General features: G+C 40.9%; 1 protein-coding gene across 2 annotated transcripts in view; it reads right to left on the bottom strand.

Moving 5' to 3' along the window:
• Window positions 1-17,875, bottom strand: part of hdac5 (histone deacetylase 5) — a 51,182-nt gene that overhangs the window by 27,743 nt on the left and 5,564 nt on the right. Inside the window, exons 2-6 of one of the 2 annotated variants that reach the window (XM_084743668.1) lie at window positions 10,568-10,654; window positions 7,538-7,809; window positions 7,300-7,444; window positions 5,529-5,634; window positions 2,784-2,917 (exon numbers count right to left, since the gene is read on the bottom strand). In XM_084743668.1, the coding sequence (XP_084599794.1) occupies window positions 2,784-2,917; window positions 5,529-5,634; window positions 7,300-7,444; window positions 7,538-7,809; window positions 10,568-10,654 (744 nt within the window). The remainder of the gene's footprint in view (window positions 1-2,783; window positions 2,918-5,528; window positions 5,635-7,299; window positions 7,445-7,537; window positions 7,810-10,567; window positions 10,655-17,875) is intronic. The other variant, XM_084743669.1, reaches the window with a different exon arrangement.

Below are 17,875 nucleotides of genomic sequence, written 5' to 3' on the forward strand. Positions count from 1 at the left end.
ATTACTAAGCATGTAATTACTAAGACTACAGAAGCGCAGATGTAAATGAGCCTAACCGCAGTTCATCTGATTTGCATAAGTGCCGCTGAAGAAGGCCTGATGGTGGGCTGTTTTGACATGTGTTGGGCGTGTCTGGAAAGCAGCGAGGCGCAAAAGAAAATCATCTCTGCTGCTGAACTTGAAATATTAGTTGAAAAGAAGACACTTTTAGAAATTCAAGTGTGTATTCATCCTGCTCAAGGAAGGCTATACTGTATGTGAGGAAATATTACTTAATAGTCCGATGCTGGCAGCTCAACAAAAGATCAGTGATTGAATGACTTATCAGAAAGTGTGGCGGATTTTTGGGGAAACTTATAAATCTTTTCCTGTAAACGGATAAAACATAACAGATGAAAAGCGTATTGAAGTGTCACTCATATCACACTGGACTGGAGATGTGTAGCTACATTACTACAGATGTATCACGTCAACAGATAACTAACTTACTACAACAGTAACCAAGCTTTACTTCTAACATCAAAACTCAGCCTGTCATTAACTTCTCTCTCTATTACATCAGTTTGTGGGGTCACAGGTCAGTTCTTCCACTCTGAAGAAGTTTTCCACTGTGGAAGCCCGTACTGGACACTATCAGGCTTAAAGTTAATGGCAGCAGCTCTGTCCTGCTGTTTACTGGATTTGGGAAAGTTGTACTGGCCAAACACATCAGCAAGTCCTTAAAGCCTTTTCTCTTGTAATTTCAAGAGTAAGTTTGTTGTAGCTGGAACAAAAAACACAGTTTGATCTGAAATCTTCCTTATCATACTGCGCAGAAACACCAGGACGTGCTCTACACAGCACTACAAGAACCACACTGTTTCTTGATCTCAGTGTCCTCTGTGTGGTAAATGGTAAATTTCCAGGGACATGTAGCTTATGCTCAGTCTTTTAGCACAGTATCATGTCTGTAGCCATCAAGTGCACCCTGGATACAACATCACAGCTGCTGCATGTGACGGGGAGGACCGTTTTTAAAGCTGACAGGATGTGAAGCGCAAGACTCCAGCAGGACGAGGGGAGGAGGACTCTGTGTTTACATCACTGATGCTTTGTGAAAATATGCAAAGTTGATGGACAGTGTTTCCCAGATGAGGAACTTACCATGTGAAGATGTTGACCATATTATCACCTTACTGTTGCTGACACAAATTCTGGGTGTATACATGTATGTGTACATGTAAATAACTAAATATATTGTTTTATTTGATTTAATATTTTAGCCTGTTCCATTCTGAATTTAATTATCTATTATATATGTGTGTAGCATGAAGGGACTACAACTTTCATTTCACTATGTGACCCTGTAGTGTATAATGATAAATAAATTATCTTGATATCAAGGCACTTGATGACTAGACACATTCATTTATCGTGTTACAGCAACAGTCAGCAAAATTTGCAGACACCAGCTAGAAATGAGAAGCCTTCTTTGATGAAATCAAGAAATCCACAGGTCAGGTCCTTACCAAATTTATCACAAACCTTCTCAGAATAAATCCAAATTAAAGCGACTACAAGGAACTTTAGGATTTTGTTGATTTTAGAAGTGCAAACAGAGCAGTAGTGTTTCCACTGAAATAAACAAAAATAAAATCATCTTAATAAAAATCTCCCCCTGCTTGTTTTTAACTGACTAACATATGACACACTACCTTTGCCTGGGAAACTGTAACAGTAAACACAGGCTTGTTTTATCTGATTTCAAGGAGAATCCTTGTGTGACAGACATGAAGAATAACTAAACACAAAAATAGCAGATTTTCCCAGGGATGGTCTAGTTGAAGGAAAAATTTTAATTCAGTCATTATCTACTCACCGTCATGCTGAATTTTTTTAGTCCATAAAACACTGCTGGAGTTTCACAGGAAAACAGCGATGCAGAATTTCAGGTGATTTTTGGGTGAACTTTCCCTTTAACTTATAGTCATATAGAGGCATGAGTAAAAAACTGATCCAGTTAAAAACTCCTGTGGCTTTAATCCACTACTGTAATACAAATACTGTACAAGAGAAACAGTGATGCTTATTCTCCAGTCGGGTTCTGTTAAAACACTGCAGAGGAGGAGCACCAGTCATAGGAATATCACATTTATGTGTTCCTATGTCAAGGAAGGAAGGTCTCCTCACTGGTCCACACAGATCTGATGTTTCTTACCTCTTCAGTAGAGTGGAACTTTCAGAACGTCACATGCTTCATGTGTGATGATTTATTCACTAAGTCTGTTTCCATTGCACTTTGTTGCATATTATCTTTACAGATACACCAACTATTCCATCTTAGACAAGCATAAAAACTATTTATCGGTATTTCCAGCGTCTTTTTCTGACTTTCTAGCGTTTGCACTTAAAGGCAAATCTGTCAGTTAGTGAACAGTCAGTTCAGGTTCCTGGAGGGACAGAACCAGTTTCTCATCCTGACCTCTGAACTCATAGTGAACATGCAGAGGGAGAAAATGCTTTCCCATGCTATCAGTTGTACCTTAAGTGTGTATGAGTGTGTGTGTGTGTGTGTGTGTGTGTGTGTGTGTGTGTGTGTGTGTGTGTGTGTGTGTGTGTGTGTGTGTGTGTGTTTTATCTCTAGGTACCTCTTTTCTGATGAGTCAGACTCTGATTCACACACACACACACACACACACACCACACACCACCTCCACAAAGTCTTTCGTCAAGCTACTTTTATATTGCAAGTGACAAATCACACACACACACACACACACTCTGTCTCAGTCTGTCTCTCCTACCTGTCTTGCGGAGCGGGAAGTCGTCTTTGCCCTCGTAGTTCCCCAGCAGTGGGGGCAGTTTGTAGGAGGGAGGAGTTCCCGGGGTGTTACTCTGTGGAGGAGAGCCCTGCTCCAGGGAGGTGTGCTGGCCTCCCCTGCAGACACACACGCACACACACACACACGCACACACACACACACAAGGGTAGAGTGAGTGAGCTGGCTGGTAAAAAAGTAATTGTTTGCAGTAAAGTAATTTACCATGTTGTGTTCTTGTAGATTTAGTCATTTCCTACATTTCCTAGAATGTCTTTCCTGTTATTTCCTGTTACTGCAAGTATGGAAACATTTTCTCTGTGCTTTTTCTTTAGGAAAACACTTTGCATTTCTGGTGTTTTAGGACAGGGAGTATGAGCATTTTATCAACTTTCTGTTCTTACAAAATGACTCTTATCTGTGCTGGAGCTCCAGAGGTGTTTTACCTGCTGGGAGTCATTTTGACAAAACCAGAGTAAGAGCAGAGTAGCAGAGGAGAGTAGGGTTGGGTACCGAAATCCTCTGCCATCAAGGCACCAGTTCCCACACAACCAAAACCTAACGGACTGAATCACAACAGATTACGGTACCTCATTTTGGTACCTTGTCTACTGAAACAGTTGTCCCCTGATGTGGACCTCACAGACACATCACCAAACATTATATCAACCCTCTCTCCACATGGCTCTGGCAGCAGGTAGTCTTGTTAGCTAGTAGCCACTTTAAACTAAATTAAAATGGGCTAAAGAGTCTATAGTGTTTCTGCATTTCACTCAAAACAACTAAAAACAATTGTGAGTAAATGGAAGAAGCACCTTGTGACACACTGCTTTCCCAGGATGATGAAGTCATGACTGAGGGGACTTTACTTTGCCATCCTAAGAAACATATTGCACATGGGACACACTTGAAGCTGAAATTTTAATTTATTTTGTTGTTATTAGTGCTGTAACTGTTCAATAGTGTATTATAGTTTTTTTTCATTTTGTGCTTCCTTTTTTAAAAAGTGTTAGTTCAGGTACTGTTTAGACATTCTTACTAAAAGGATAAAAGGCAATTTATTTATCGCTTACAACTATTCGATATATTTTCCTCTTGATTTATTGATTGGACTTAGCTGAAAAGATAAATTTAAGTACATAGAACAAACTAATTGGTATGGAGGGGTGCCGAGGATGAATTCAGCAGTCTCACAGCCTGAGGGAAGAAGCAATGACATTTATTTCCATATAATTGTGAACCAAATTTGAAGCAAACCTTTCGATTGTTGCCAAAAGGAAAAATGAGGGATGTTTCCATTAAATGGGTTAGAGCAAATAAACTAGGCTATAAATTGCTTTTTCTTTTTACTCTTAGCACATCCTGCAGCTGCCCGTGCAAAGAACATACTGCTGCACACGGTATGCAGACAACTGGGACATACAGCACTACTTCCACATGACGTTGCCCCTTGAACTTTACCCCTCTTGCTCATACATCTGTCACGAAGGATTGTGGGTCAGAAAAGCCAGGAAAGCACGCTGGCTCGTGTAGTGCAAAATGTGACTGGGTGCAGTGGGACATCCTGGTATTTTGACACACTGTACTAAATCTTTTTCTAGCCTACTAAATAGTATGCTGGTAAGGGTACTGGAATGCACAGTATCTCTTCAAAAAAGGTCAAATCAATCTTCAAGCAAGCATAAAACTTGGAACATGGAAACACAGCTAATATGTGCAAAATGTGGCACTTTTTTATGCTATAAAATAATGTGTCTGGCCAGGCAAGTGGGTCAGAAATCTACTTCCCCAAAGTCAGTTTTTACTTGCCCCTGTACAAATGAGCTGATTTATTATCAGTTATCAAATGACAACAAAGACAAAAGTTCATTGTCATGTTTGATCTAGCACTGCAATGTTTATAAAATGTAAGAAAATATTGAGAAATGTCCATCAGAATTTTTTTTTTTGGAAAATCTTCATGTTTGAGAGGCTGAAAACCTTTTTAGCTTGAAAAAATTACTTAAACAATTAATCAATGATCAAAATAGTTCTTTGTACCACTTGCCCAATTGAGCATATTAGTTGCGAAACCTACTAGCCAGACATGGCATTTTATTTTACCCTGTGCAAGCTGCCAATGCATACTGTTGAGCCTGGTGGTGCTATTTTTTAATGCATTCATGGAAACAGGACCGAATAAATAAAATCTGAGCAAGTCAACATAATCGAGCAGGAAAAACGCTCGGCCGCTAAAACGCTGCTGATGGGATCTGCAGCCGCGTGGAGGAAAGATCAAAACTCACAGACATGCTGTGCCCAGTGGAATCAACGGGTTAGGAGTCCTCCTTGGTAAAAAACAGTGTAGGAGGCTTCATAAGGCATCATCATTAGTCTCCTTCTGTGGTAGGAGAGTTTTTAGTTTAGATTCCTGGAGGTGATTCTGAGATTCTTGGGTCCTGGTTTAGAAACACACTTTAACACTGTCAGTGAGTGCTGAAGCTGCTTGTTCAAGCCTGGGTCAGACTACAAAACTGTTCAAGCTGCACAAACTAGAGCAGCAACTCGCTGTCCTGACAGAACACTGTTCACACCAGCCAGTGAGGAGGCATCTGTGACCGAGAAAGATTTTCATATTCATACAGTAGAGAAGATTACAGCTTACATTAACATTAAAAATGTGACTTTTACAAAGTAGAAGACTTCAGTCTGAGATAATATGTGACTGATCTGTCCAGGATCTGTCCTCACCAGCACTTTGGGGAGAAGGAATGGTTCAGTCCGCCGATGCCAGGCTCTTTTTTACTGAGAAGAAACTCCTGTAGCTTCAGCTTCACCTCTGTACTGGCAATGGCACCTTCCAAAACACATCACAGAGAGAGGACAGCAATCAGGACACTTGACTGTCTTTATATTGTGTACACAGAGCAAATGTGCATAGCATGGTGACACAGGTGTGGACTTGAGTCACATATTCTTATGTATTTGAGGTAGTGTGTCCCCACATGGTTGATGTAAGGCGTTTTTTTTTTTTGTGGGCTGTTGTCGGTGTGTTTTTCTCAGTCATGCTGTTCTTTTCTTAGTTTTGTTTCTTCAGTATAGCTAGTCGACTAACTTTGTTTCCAGCTTCAGAGGCTGAACACAAAGCTTGCCTGGCAGAGTTGTGAGAGTTCATCTGAGTTTTCTCGGCTGAGTGAGACAGCTGGAGGTTTCCGTCACAGCAGCGGTGACTACAGTGGTGAATCGGCGAGCAGGTCTGCTTTTCAAAACAACCATGTTATCTTCCGATATGGGGTCGAGCGATGTTTTATTGTTTACATTGTCATATGCCTATTTGGTAGACACTGCACAACCTTGCTTTAGACTCAACTTGACAAAATGAAAAAAAGACTCAACTTGGAGTTTAACTCAGATTATGTGTTACTTTTCTTGGACTTGAGCCTTGGACCGACTCCAAAGATTAAAATGTCTGTTACACAAAAATGTGAATCCACAAATCAATCAATTCTCTTTCATTTCTTGAATCAACAAACATTATTCATTCTCAACAAGTGGACACTTAGGCCTAATCACCCAGTTCCACCAATCTGACAGCATCCGATTCAATCTCCAGGAGAGAACCATGAAGAACTAATGTCATGTTCCTGAGCTCCAGTTGTAAAAAAAATTATACCATGTCATGTACAAAAACTACCAGGAAGTTAACAAAATGCATTGTAGGTTGAAAACAAAAGATGGAGACACAAAAATTTGCGACATCATTTGATATTTGAAGCCACACTGAGAACAGTAAGTTGAAGCACTGTTGTTAAATAGTGTTACATTTGATGAAGAGCTTGTTTGGATTCAAAACACAAAGGTTAGGACTAGGAACTTGACTTGGGCCTTGAGTGCACAGACTTGAGAATTTAGCCACATTATCACCCAAAATATCCAGAACTCTTAGTCATAGGAACTACTTTTCAAGGAACTAACAGGTTCCTTCTGTCCATTGTTGTCTGTGCGTCATTTTTAAACCCAACTATACAACAATGTGCAACAGTGCAACAACAGGAAGCATGGAGGAGATTCAGGTCACGCTGCTGTCGATGGTCATTTGCCGCTTTGAAAATGGGGTCATTGAGTCAGCCCTGGAAAAGAGACGAGCAGTGGCAGCAAAGTGGATTCAAATCATCCGAAATGCACAATGAACAAAAAACAAACTTGTTTGCAGGGGCAGATTTTTCTGAAATAAAATGCTGTGAGAACCTGACCAAATAAAAATGTTCAGCACTGCAAGCCCCACACCCAAAGTTCCTGTTCTTTTGTAAAATCAGGGACTTCTGAGGGGGTCAAATTATGTTCCTGGAACTTAATTTACACCCTGGTCTCTGCAGCGGAAACACACTAAGTTCCTCCAACGGTTCCTAGTCTCTGAGGAGGTTCCTGCGGTTGGAAACGTGGCTTTACTTGTGGCTTGTGAATCAATGACTTGGTCCCACCTCTGCATGGTAGTAAAAGCAGTGGCAGCAGTAGAACCTACTCTCTTTGCCTTTCTCCTTGTTCCTCAGCAGCAGCAGTTGCTGCTCCAGTCGATGCTTCTCCTGCTCCTCGTGTCTTTGCTGCTCTAGTTTCCTCTTCTGCTCCAGCTCCTGCTGCCGCTTTGCTGCCAACAGCTCCTGTTGTTGCTTACACACCCACACACACACATACGCAAAAGTCAGAATAGAAGGGTTGCTTCCCACATTATTAGCCATCTTATAGGTTCAGGAAATAACTACCTGACTAGCTACCTTCAGGTGCTCCTGCAGCTGGACTTCATGTTGTCTCGTGAGCACTTCGTGTTTTTTCTGGAACTCGGCAAACAGCAGTTGTTTCTGGAGCTCCTGCTGTTGTTTGAGGAGCACGAGTTCCTGCTGGAGCTGCTGCTCTCTCAGCGTTGTGTCCACAGCCGCAGCACCCCCAGACAGAGACCCCACCCTGGGCTCTGTCCGAAGGTCCACTGGGCCTCCTCCTCCTCCTCCTCCCCCTGGGCCTTCTCCTGGACCCCCACCTGGAAAAGCAGCAACAGACAAAAGGTCAGCTTTACCCATCCTCATCACTTTGCAGACTGTCTTAATTTTTCTTTCCTCAGTCTGTCTGCTGTCTGTTTTTTTTCTTGGTCAAAGACGTTTTGTTTTTGGTGTCAGTTTAACAGCAGAATTATGGAATAAATTACAACCTTCATTTTAATACAATTTGATGGAAGGGTGTAGCATGGGCCAAGGAAGAAACCAATGAATTTTGGAACAGATTTGAATCCAAATTATTTTTATTTTTGTGAATATTGCAAGATAGGTCAATCATCCTTGGAGGAGGCCTGCGCTTTCAGATTGCCGTTCTAATTAAACATGTTTGAAATTTACAAACTGTCCTTGGTATTTTTGACTCCAATTTATGATTTTTAAAAACTGAGTCCTTCTTGTTTTTCGTTGCATCACATTTTCTTTTTCTATTTCCTATTTAACTGTTTTCTGTGGAGAAAACCAAAACATTGGCTACCAACACTCTGGAAGCTAATTAGACCAACCGTTCTGGAACCCACTGTGAACCCACTGGAACCTGCTTAAATGACCCCCTAAACCCCAGAACTAGAAGACCAGAACCACCGAGCTTCCAACACACCTTCAAAACGACCACAAAAGCCAGGTTGTGCTTGAAATTGACTTGTTTGTGTGATGTGTGCACAGCTCTTCTCAAATGGGGTCAAATGGGGTTTACCATGTTCACGAATAACCTGCTCTTGAGGTGTTCATGACCTCCAAAGTGGAAATTTTCCAAAAGCTTAGCGTTCAAGAGTTTGATGATCTTTTCGGAGATGGTGGAGGCCATGGAAACATTTTCCTGTGGATGCTAAGTTAATGTATTGTAATGTTCGGCCTATGAAGTTTTTCTTCATAATTTTACAATATGTCTGAAGAAAATGTTTTCATTATGCCTTTGCATTCCCTGCTTTACATTACCCGCTCACTAGTATGCTAAATTATTAGCCAACAGTGGCTTCTAGACGCCGACAGTTTTGGTGTCCGTGTTGCTGCTGCCTAGCAGCAGTGTACTCACGGCTTAACCACTTGAACGGTATGAACATTTAATCCACAACTTCCCACGTCATAACCACAAACTCACCAGCTCACATCATAAGATCAAGCCAGAAGGCAAAAGTGTTAACAGCTCTTCTTTTATCACAGAGAGAGACAAGAAACAACGAGCGTTCCAACATGTGGATAATGCCGAACACTTTCCAACGAGCGTTCCAAAAAGGCATGCATGTTGTTGTTGAAGATGTCGGGGGAGGGTGTTTCAGACCCTGTTTGATGATTCAAGAAGCACCTTGGTTTTAGCATACTAAGGCCTTGAGACTCTCCAAGACCGTAGGAACCCCTTCAGTGGTCCAACAATCATGTACTCAAAATAACCTGAAGCAACCTTAGTAACCAAATATCTAATCAAGAGCACATGGTGATTTATTGGTGTGGATCTAGGTGACAACATTAAGGAAGTTTAAGACAGATTCAACAGCTGTTTTTAGTATCAGACAAAGCCATCTCCACTGTTCACCACTATCACGGTCACAGTAAATAAATGAACATAGGCCACCTTCTTCTGCAAGGATCGTGTTATCAGTTTGAGTAAGCTAAGTAAGACCATACTTCAATAGCCCTGAATTGAATGATTTGTTAAAAAAGAGTAATATTGCATTGTTTTGACTGAGATTGCGATTGCAATATACAATATGATATTTGGAAATTATCAGTTTGTAAGTTTTGAGTGTGTCAGGTCTGTACCAAACAAAAATGTTTTCTTTCATCGGAAAAACATCATCTCTGCAGCACTGCAGTACTTCAATGTAATGCTGGTTTCTTCCACATTTTTCTTTTTTCAAAAAATTACAGTTTGGTTCTGCGATTTGGATATTGCACTTGGCCATGCTGCGATTTTATTGCCCTACTGACATCGGCGGAGCTTGTGACAAGTATTGTTCGCTGTTTTCACAGACTGATGAACTAAAATGTGCAAAGGAATTGGAACGTTTGTGGAACTGGAACGTTGGTGGCCACAGGGGCCCCCTACATGGAATATTTGGTGGCTACAGACTTTTTGTGGCCATGTGTCATCGGGCCACAGTTAACGTCCATCCCTGGATACGTCCTTCTAGTAATGTTGGGGTGAAATCCAACGCTTTAACATTAACTCAGCTTAAGATTCTGACTGGTTCCTCCAAAAGGACCCCCACAGACTGCACAGATCTGAGGTACATTGAAGTACGGGAGGTCTTTAACTGAAGAACAAAGTACCCACTGATTTATGTTTTTATTTCAAATTGATGCAATAGAACAAGAGATATTGTCTTTTTCTTTCTCATACAAATCGAGCACCTACATTATCCACAATTTTACTTAGTTATTCTTTGTTCTCCACCGCCAACAGCAGTCTGGAACCTCTCGCCTCAAGGAGAGACGAGGGGCAGCTACAGAGCTCTGGTCACGACTTTCTAACTCCATACCCTCAGATATTTTCATTTTCAGACTTGTAGTCTTCAGCCTCAACCAACGCAATCTATCAGACTTCACAGAGCTCCCTCTGGAGACACAAAAGCCTTTATACAACTTGTCTCACATAAGCAGTAGTAAAAAACTTGAACCCAGCCAAAGACCCTTAGAATCCCCTAACACCTCTCAGTCAGTCTAACTGGTCCACTTTTAGGGAGGCAGTTGACCCTCACGCCCACCCCCCCACCCACCCCAAGGACTCTTTCAGGGCTCCCTACTCACCACCCTCTCCACCTCCTCCTCTCTGCTCGCTGGCTGTTCCTACTGGGCTCTGCATGCCCGATGGGAGGCTGCTCTTCACCTCCACTACTGCAGGACAGAGAAAAAGAGAGAGGGAGAGAAAAGAGTGATTGATTAGTCAGGAAAAGACTATTACATGATTCATCACATCCCCCCTACACACACACACACACACAAACACACACACACACAGAGGCAGTTCCCATTTCATTCAGATGGGCTATGATGGTGTTGTAAGTGAGGAACACCACGTCCTGCCACCTAAAAATAGCCACGAGGCTAGCATTAGCCTAGCAATAGACAGCACTGACTTTTAGCCTAGCCTATATTCAGCGTGGCTCGGGTAAAGGACACAGCAGAAATATGCTAACGTGTCGTATATATTCACAAAGACAAATTATCAGAGAGGGCTGCTGTTATTTATAGCAGAATGGCAGAAAGAAAGAAAAAAGGAAAGAAAGAAAAGAGGATTGCAGGACCAGCCGGTGCACTGGTGCATTACAGAAATGAGTGTAAAACTGTAAATGTGCCCCTCCCCTCCTCTCAATCAGTGAAGAAATGCACCGCCTTGTACTGATCTGGATTTGTGGCCTCCACTTGGGCTAATCAGTATGACAGATTAATATTGATTTGCTGCTTAGGCACCAGAGTGGCGTTAGCTGACTTTTCAGTTAAAGATATGGAAACTCACAGGGGCAAGAATTCATCATTTTAAATTTGTCAGTGCCGTGAAAATGAGCAATATGCAGCAACTGCACAAAAATGAGTACTGCAGTCCAAATAGCAAGTTGGAGCCACAGACTGTATATTAAATCAGTTGAAATTTTATTTAATCAACGATTTATGGTTGAAGTTAACTGTTTCCTCGCCTCCCTCTCCTCCTCAGACTCGCTGAAGATCAGGCAGAATGCAGGAACACTGCAGGAGTGCAAGACACATGCAACATCGTAAACTGACAATAACAAGGGAGCCCTACACTGCAAGTTGATCAGCTGTTTATAACTGTCAGTTGTCTGTCAATGTAAAGTTAATAAAGTTATTCTGAAAACAAAAGCCCGCTGCTCTGAAAATGTTAACCACCAGGTCAACATTTTCCAGGAAAACCACCAGGAAATCTGCAAAAGAAAATACCTAGAGTTCCTGGCTTGGTTGGAGCACAACAAGATGACAAAATTAAAAAAGCTCCAGTCAAACCTTAAACAAGCACAGTGTGTGGGGTGGTGGAAATGTGGCATTTATGTTTGTTTTGTCACAGTCTCCACATTCTTCATTCAGGTGGAGTTTAAGTCACATGCTTCATGTAAGTCATGACTCCTTCATTAAGGCTGTTCCTACTGCACTTTGTTGAATTTTGTTTTTTATCCATACACCGACTTCTCTTCAGCCAAGAGTAGAAACGTGGTTTTGGATTTTCCGACATTTGCGCTCATGAAACTTGAAAATGTGTATAAATACAGGTGGACGGACACACGTTTTCTGTATGTGGTTATTTAGGTTTTTACAGCATTCATGTTACAAAGCGAAGACTCTGCAGCACTCAGATCGGAAGCTCCTCTCAGCTTAGCTGCTCCAATCAGCTTACACTGATCACTTGTGTGAGTGTTAGTGTGAGAGAGAGTTAGACAGTGAGTCTGTATGACGTCATTTGGACTATTTCTTTAGTGCAGAGGGCTGACAGGTCAAGAGCCAACAGATGAACACACTGGCTGAAGGACAGACAGGAGAGGGGGAGACAGGGGTGGTGGCCTCAGTATCCCATCAACCTCATCAGCACTTATCGATGCACCCTTGAGCAGGGCCATAGCCTTGACCTGACACAAGCCTGTGGCGACTGTGCTTTCCTGACCTTGGTGACCTCTGCTATTGGATCAGGCTAATACCTGGACGATGCCACACAACGCGACCTGTTGAGACGTCACGATATTGCCTGTCTGCCAGCCAAAGAGGAAATTCAATTAGGCTTTACCTACTGTGCAGTCTGACCTATGACCTTTCTGTATGGAGGTGTTCCGATTGGTCACTTCCTGGTGTTTGGCACACCCTTTCTGCTTTTGCGTCACGTGGGTTCTAAGCTAATCAAACACCAACATCTGTAATAAGGCCAAGCCTATTAGCCCTGTTACCCTGTCGTGGCTTGCTTTATTCACTCAAATCCATTGTTAGACCTCTGATTTTATTTATGACTAAATCTTATGGAATTAAAAGATTATTTTTCCCTTTCACACACATGTGAAGAAGCAGTCCAGTTTCAGGTTTGCAGGTTTGTCACCATTAAGTTAGCTCCATCATTATGGCTGTTGTACTTTATTTTGAGCATCTTTTTTTTTTTACTTTTACTCCAAATATTTTAAAACAAACATCTCCTTATGTTTTCAAAACAGGCTTGTACTTCAGTTTGAATGCACTTGAGGGGAATTACTGATTATTATTTTTATTTGACATCAATGCACGTTGTCTTTCCAATATCAAGTCAGATATAACCCTCAATGGATGGGACATTAAGACAGAAAAGACGATTCCTTGGTGTCTCTATCGGCATGTAATGGATGTAGTGAGACAGAAAAACCAAAGATGACGTAATAAAATGAAAAAGAAGGCCAAAACTGTGTAAAAGATGTAACTAGACAAAAACGACAATGATGAAAAAGGCCTAACAAGACAAAAATGACGTAACAAGACTTAAACAAAGAAAAAGGATGAAAATGATGTAAACACGTAACAAGACAAAAACGACGACAAAAAAGGCGTAATGAGATGAAAATGATATAACGAGACAAACAATGAAAAAAAACAATGTAAAAGATGTAACAAGATAAAACCAACATTAAAAGACAAAAACAATGTAACAAGACTAAAAAAATGAAACAAGACGAAAGCAATTTAAAAGATGAAAACGTGAAAACGACAAAAAAAATGTAATGACAATAAAACAATGGAACAAGATGAAAATGATGTAACATGATAAAAAACACATAACAAAACAAAAACAATGCAACAAGATTGAAAACAATGTAAGATGTAAGTGATGAGAGTGAGGTGAGGTTCAGTTAGCTTTGCACACAAATGACTTTCAGTGGGCGACTTTTTACTTTTATAGTTTGAGTACATTTCAGAACCTGTACTTTGTGAAGGTTACTGCAGTAAAGAAGTTGAATCAGTACTTCTATTTTTGCCAGAGTCTTTTTACACAAGTATCTATACTTCTACTTGAGTGAAGAATATATGTACTTTTGCCACCTTTGGCCGCTGCAAGGAAAATTTGGTAAAAAACTGAGAGCTGGGCATAGACAAGGCTGTGTGTGTGTGTGTGTGTGTGTGTGTGTGTGTGTGTGTGTGTGTGGCCACTCACATCTAAATTACCTAAACAAATATTCTGGCGTTTCACTGTGACGCACGTGTCTCCCCTTCCACTACAACACACACACTGTCCCTGAGTCGGTGTGTATGTGAGAAACCGGTCTGTGAGTGTGTGTACAACAGTCCGTTTGGCAAGAGAGCAGCATTCCACAGCAGCCAGCGTCTGACGTCAAACTGAAGACATTTATAGTCTGGTAAACACACACACACACACATACACACACACACACACACACTAACGTACAGTCTGACAAAGAGGCAACATTGGGGTCGGTCATATCAGTCTCTAACTGACTGCTGTTAAACACAGTAATTCATGCACCACCAGGACGGAAGCAGTAAAAAAGAATGAAAGGCAGACTGTGCATCCAGTCTGTACGGTCAGTGGATCCTGCTGGAACTGAACACAGACTGCCAATTATACTTTTGTGCTAATATGACTCTACGTGGATCACAGAGAACTTCAAATCACAAGGAGATGCTTTTTCACAGTTTTCTAAAATAGTTTATGTAAAGATTATGAATGAAGAATAGAGTTAGGTTCCATGTTTGCACTGCTTTGGTTTAGTACTCCTCCTTGAACTGGTACCAAAACAATATTTTTGTACCAATTTCTGCATCCAGTTAATTTGACAATCACATTGAGTAATCAATTAATCATTTGGGTGTGTAATTGTCAGAAAATTGTATAAAATGTACTGTTTGTTTTGACCGACAGTCATGTTAATCAAGATAGCTAAAACAATTTCACTCAATTATCACATGAGACAAAGAAAAGCATCAAATCTGTGCAACTGAGGGGCTGAAACTGGGACAGCTTTTAACTTTTAACAAGATTAATGCTGCATTCCAGTCAAAGTCTGTATTTCCCAGTTGAAATTTCCAACTTTGGACCTCCAAGCATTCCAGGTGCATGACATAAACAAACATAAAATGTAAAACATTGTTGACTCTGACAAACTGATGAGTTCCTTTGGTAAGTGTGCATAGTATACATAGTTGAACTCTCAGCAGTGTATCCTCCTCACATTTAAACAAAACAGGAAGAAAAATGATGCATGACATACATTGTACATTTTACTTTCTGAAACTTAACTACATGATAGCATGTACTATTTTAATTAAATACAGGTAAATACACTTTAGGTTGACTTTTAGGTGAGTGTTTATCATTTACAACGTGCACCTCCATGAATGCTGCCATTGTGGTGTGACCAGCGTAAGAGTCTACAGCCATGCTAACGGCTCTGTAAGACTGTACTTTGAGCTACATGCTCAGCATGTGAATATGCTAACTGTGTCAATGCTAACATGCTGATGTTTTTGCAGATAATGTTTACCAGCATGAACTTTGCCTGAATAAAATATAGTTTAGCATTTGACAAAATTATTATTTTATATCTGAAAATATCTGACAAAAGAATGCATATACAAGACTGAAAAACTGACTGAGAATCTAATGCCAACATTTAGTGCTTCGTCGGTGTCAGGACATGGCTTTTATTTCAGTCTGTACCAAGAAAATCAGAGAAATTAATCACAAGACCCAATGCTGTCTGCATTCACCTAGATCTGAAATAATTGCCAACAATTTCAATAATGGTTAAATAATAGTCATTTTTAATGCAGAAATGCCAATTGGTTCCAGCATTTCAAAGTGGGTTTCTTCATATAAACTGAACTTTACTCATCCTGGGTGAAATATTGTCACTGCTTCCTAAAATAGTCAGCATGGGTGAAACGGAACTGATCCAGAACAGCTTATCTATACATTAATCTTAAGAAGATAATGCTGTGACACATCATGCATGTAAAGCAGGGCTGTAACTTGTAATTTTCACTTCGTATTAGTCTGGCAATTATTTTCTTGATTAATAGATTGGTCTATAAATCATTAGAAAACAGTGGTAAATGTAAGAGCAATAAGCCAGACCCCCAAGGTGAACATCCCAAAACAAAAAAATATTCAATGCACTCTAATGTAAACCCAAAGAAAGCAGCAAATAATTTAATTTAATAAAATGGAAATATCATATTTTGTGCATTTTTGCTTGATAAACCATCCAACCATCCATTTTTTTCTGCTTATCTATGGTCTGATCATGATGGCAGCAGGCTAAGCAGGGCATCCTACACGTCCCTTCCCTCAGCCACGCTTTCTAGCTCCTCCTGGGGGATCCCGAGGCGTTCCCAGGCCAGATGAGATATGTAATCCCTCCAGCGAGTTCTGGGTCTACCCCGGGTTCTCCTTCCAATTGGATGTGCCTGGAAAACCTCCAACGGAGCAGCGGTTCTACTTCATGCTCCCTCTGGATGTCCAAATTTCTCAGATGAGGAAACTCATTTTGACATCTTTTATCTGCAACCTCATTCTTTCGTCATTACCCAGGGTGCAAAGTTAAATAGCTGATGTTTGTTCAAATTTTACCAGCAACTCAATAGATTACCATTGTTTCATTTTGGCTGGTGGGTGAGGGAAATCTAGCAGCACCTTACATATTTTACCAGCATTTGGCTGGTGTTAATTGGTCCCTGCTGACATCATACCAAATCTGCTTATTAATCTCACACTCATGTTCCAATTAAAGTGGAAATCAACAATAAATGTGTGTTCTGAGTTTGTCACACTACAAAAACATGTGCTACCCAGCTAAATTTGAATGATTAAAAAAATCACTAAGAATATAAAAGGTTGCAAAATCACAAGAAAAAAAATAGGAGCAGGTTCTCTCTGCTCTGAAACACAGGGGGTGTGTCCACCCCGCCGTCTCAGTGTCAAACACCACTACGACCTGAAAACAACCTGAAACATGGACGCTCCATCCAGCAGCTTTACTGGACACATCTAGACATGTTTGAGACACCAGAGCCAGAGGACAGTGACATTTTTTTTTTTCTGTGTCGGGTTGTTGGAACTGAAGTGAGCTGAAGTGAACTGCTGGGCTGATTTTACTGAGAGAGCTGCTGAAGGTACACTTCTAACTGACTGTTAGGGAGGGTGAGGGGAGGTGGTGTTGTTCGTGTGTCAGTTCGTGGGGCTTACATAGTGTTGGGGAACCACAGCTCCAGCACATCACTGAGCCATGTTTCACATCCGCCAAAAAAAAATGTAACACTTCAACCTCACAATTCAGTCCCACATAGTTCTCAGTGTTTTCACATATTTTAAGCAACTATCTTCTAACATGTATAATGTGTTCAGTTGAAAAACCATGGACTTTATTGTTCTGATAACTGATTAATCAATTGATTGACTATTCGCTGAAGCTCTATGGTACAGTTTGAGTTAACAGAGAATCTTTCACTGGAAGGTAACCACTGATAGGTTCTTTTTTTTTATTGGACCACTGGAATGCACCAGTTCTGTACTACAATGCAACAACTGTGAATCTACAACAACTTCTGACAGGAGTGGGCCTGCTTATAAGTGTTTGTGTTCCAGCCTGTCTTCTGATAATAAAAGCTGTTCGCTGTTCTACAACCCTTGCTGTCTAGAGCCTCTTTCCTGCTACACAGGAAGTGTTTTATGTGTCCAGTTAGTTTGGAACAAACACAAGAAGATGTGAATAGTTAGCATGAGGACACAGGACAGCAGTCCACCTCCCAACACTCAAACTGGACAGATGACCTTTGGAAGGTGTAATGCAGAAACACATTAAGTAAGCAACAAAGATGGAGACTTAAACAAAATTGGTTTAATAGTCAACAATGTGTGTTGTTTTTCGCAGCGCGTAATTCTTCACTGTGACTATAAAGCCTGATGTGAACGCAGATCCTTCCTTTGTTTTATCTGCATCCTCTTATATTATCTGACATTTTCTGCAAAGATGGAAAGATGCCTCAATAAGTGCTGACCAAGCTGTTGTCACTTTTAATTGGTTCATAAAGACACAAAGACGGAAGACAGAGGAGTGTAGTTTGAAGTCCAGTCTG

This window comes from Lutjanus erythropterus, chromosome 19 (assembly GCF_056507025.1).
Source record: "Lutjanus erythropterus isolate fLutEry1 chromosome 19, fLutEry1.hap2, whole genome shotgun sequence".
Classification (NCBI taxonomy): Eukaryota; Metazoa; Chordata; class Actinopteri; order Lutjaniformes; family Lutjanidae; genus Lutjanus; species Lutjanus erythropterus.